This window comes from Gavialis gangeticus, unplaced genomic scaffold, assembly GCF_001723915.1.
Source record: "Gavialis gangeticus isolate Ggan-Ray unplaced genomic scaffold, GavGan_comp1, whole genome shotgun sequence".
Lineage (NCBI taxonomy): Eukaryota > Metazoa > Chordata > Crocodylia > Gavialidae > Gavialis > Gavialis gangeticus.
Window position 1 is genome coordinate 31,314,889 of NW_017729001.1, and position 2,941 is coordinate 31,317,829.

The 2,941-nt window shown below is 52.9% G+C and overlaps 1 protein-coding gene across 2 annotated transcripts in view; it reads right to left on the minus strand.

Annotated features, from left to right (window-relative positions):
- Nucleotides 1–2,372, minus strand: part of TCTN1 (tectonic family member 1) — a 31,236-nt gene extending 28,864 nt beyond the window's left edge. The window contains exon 1 of one of the 2 annotated variants that reach the window (XM_019507247.1): nucleotides 1,883–2,372. In XM_019507247.1, the coding sequence (XP_019362792.1) occupies nucleotides 1,883–2,016 (134 nt within the window). In that variant the 5' untranslated portion in view covers nucleotides 2,017–2,372. The remainder of the gene's footprint in view (nucleotides 1–1,882) is intronic. The other variant, XM_019507246.1, reaches the window with a different exon arrangement.
- Nucleotides 2,373–2,941: the final 569 nt, after the last annotated feature.

Sequence of the window (2,941 nt, forward strand, 5' to 3'; positions counted from 1 at the left end):
AAGAGGCCTCGGCTGGGCTCCACAGGGGTGGGGACCCTGGTGCCAGTGAAGGCACTGCATTTAGGGGTGCACTACCCCAGCCCTGAGAGAGGGCACAGAGGACAGGGGCCAGGTAAGGATGAGGCTGCCTGAGCCCCCACAGGAATCACTAACCCAAGCAGGGGATTTAGGGGCCAGGCATGGCTGTGGCCACCTGAACCCCAAGCACAGAGAAAGGCCCTAGTGTGGGCAGAACCCCAGGGAGGGGCATGCAGACAAGAAGCCTAGTGAGGGCACAACATTCAGGGGCCACCAACCCCAGCCCTGTGAAAGGGGCACAGTGGATTTAGGGGCCAGGCATGGCTAAGGCCACCTGAGACCCAACTGCAAGGAGCACCAGTGTGGGCACCAGCAAGAAGCCTGGAGGACACTCGTGTTACGCCCCAGGGTGGGCACACATGAATATGCTATAGAGACAAGCCCCAGGGGAGGGCAATCCTATAGAGGCACAGAGAGAGGCCCCGAAGGGGGTGAGCATGCAGAGAAAAGCCCCAAGAGGGCTAGCGAGCAGAGGGGCGCTGGTTGCGTGACAAGCCCGGGGTACCAGTGAAGGGCGCTGGTTGCGTGACAAGCCTGGGATGCCAATCAGGGCGCAGAAAGGAAACTGAAGGGCGCCGGTTGTGTGACAAGCGTGGGGCGCCAGTGAGGGGCACTGGTTGCATGACAAGCCCAGGGCACAGAAAAGAAACTGACTAGACCACTCCAACTCCATCTGCGAGGCTTGGGCTGTGGTGCAGGGGAGGAAAGGAGCAGCAAGTAGCGCCCCCTGTCATTGGGGTGCAGAAAAATGGGCAGCCTCCTGCTGATTACAACCATCTTCTAATCAAATAAGATCAAGGCATGGCAGGCGAGTAAGCAGGTGGTTGGCCCATTACAGGAGGGTGGAGCCACTCCCAGAAAGGCTCTAATATGGATACTCCTGTCACAGCAGGGTTTTCAAACTATCATGGGTAGACCAGTAGTGCTAAGACGCTTCAAATTTACCCAAGTCCTGGGGCAGATCCTGAGTGCAGGAGTTATTTCAGGGCCGGATTCACCAGGCCAGCAACGACTGTCATGGGTCTGCATTCAAATGGCAATGTGGAGCCAGGGGTTGCGCTTGGGTGGTAGCATGGGGGCAGGCAGCAGTGTGGGTCTGGGAGCCTGCTGGCAGTAGCCATGCCCATTGGGGTCCAGGAACCCTAAATTCTGTGGGAGACCACATTTCCCAGCTGGCTAGACTACTGGTGAGCCTGATCCAGCCCACAAGCTATATGCCTGACATCCCTGTGCCAAGATACTGAGTCTGTTTTGACACAGAAATCAAACACAGCCTGTTTCAAGCCCAAACTTTTTGCGGAGGTCTCCCATCCGGGCAGACAGACTTAGCCCCAGGCACAGAGAATGACATACTAACTTAAGTGAAAACTGTGTAGTTCCCAAGCCTGTCTCACATAGCCACCCGAAGCAATAACAGGTAGACACTACATCACCTCATCCTCGTGTCAGGTGTAGGCTGAAATCAATCCTAAGGCAAGAGTATGAATTTAAGTTTCAGCACTATGCTTTAGTGAAGAAAGATTCTACACCACAGAACTACTGATAATATCCCCACACTCCTCAAAAGGGACCTTTTACAATGTAAAGCTCGCTCTCACTGCAGAAAATATCACATCTCAAGAGACCTTTATCTCCCCGCTCCTTGGAAATGTTCTTTGGCTGTAAAGACAGACCACTGAAACTTTAACTGCAGGACCAAGTCTCCACCTACTGAGATCAAAGGACATTTTCTTTCAGAATTCAATGGAGAATGTAACACGGTTCTGTAATCTCAACTTAAAAAAATAATAATTTATAAACTTACGTGACAATGGGAACTGAACACGCAGTGAAGAGGCTGAAGTCCGCAGCGCTGCAATCTGGGTCACAGCAGCAATTGATGTCACACTGTGCCACCAACAGGTCACAGACGCACAGCTTCGCAACTGGAGAGAACATTTAAAATACACTTGGGATTGGAGGTTAGTGCGTTACAGCGCAGTCCCTAGCACCCGTTCTTCACACTGCCTGGAAGTTTCTATCCAAGTTCTCAGATGTTAGCATTTTTAAAAGCCATGGGGTTACTTTATAGATAAATAATTCCTCTCAAGCCGTTAATCTGCTAGGAGCAAATTACCAATGAATCTGTATTGCTTGTGAGCCCAAAACGTGGGCTGAAAGTGCCAAATAATGACTGTGACATGAGATTCAGAGACAAAGGGCAGTCTAAATGATACAGGAATATTAGCAAAATTTATCCCAAGTATTTGATTGCACCAAATCCCACCGAGCAGACATGACCCAGAGAAGAGCAATATGTTTTTCTGATGTTCTACTCGAAGCAAAGCCGCTGGTTTGTTGATTTTTAAAAAAAAAAATGTTCTCTCTTTCCTCTTCTGGAGACTGGAAAGGTGCAAGCAATGCAAGAACTTGTTTCCATAAAATAAAGCGGCAGGCTCACAGCACGAGGAGACATCTGTCAGGCACAACAATACTTATGGTTATAAACAAGAGCCTGCTCTTTTAATGCCCATAACTCAGCGCACCAAACTCAAAACCAAAATATTTGATGGTGCACGCTGGGCAATGCAGGGCCTGATCCTGGCACCTGCAAATTGGTGGAGGCGACACAGGGCCCTACCCGGAGCCTGATCCTGGCGCGCGGCCAATGCCTCCAACGACGCGCGGAGGGTCCTGTTCCCCCTCCCGGGCCTCTCCCGCCACGTCTCTGCCCTGCCCTGCCCGTGCTCCCCCGGGGCCAGAGGCGGGGGCACCCACCGTCCGTGAGCGGAGCCGCCGCCGGGGGGGAGGCGCGGGGGACCGGCTCGGCCCGCCCGGCCGAGAGCGGGAGCAGCAGCAGAGCGCCGAGCTGCAACACCACCGC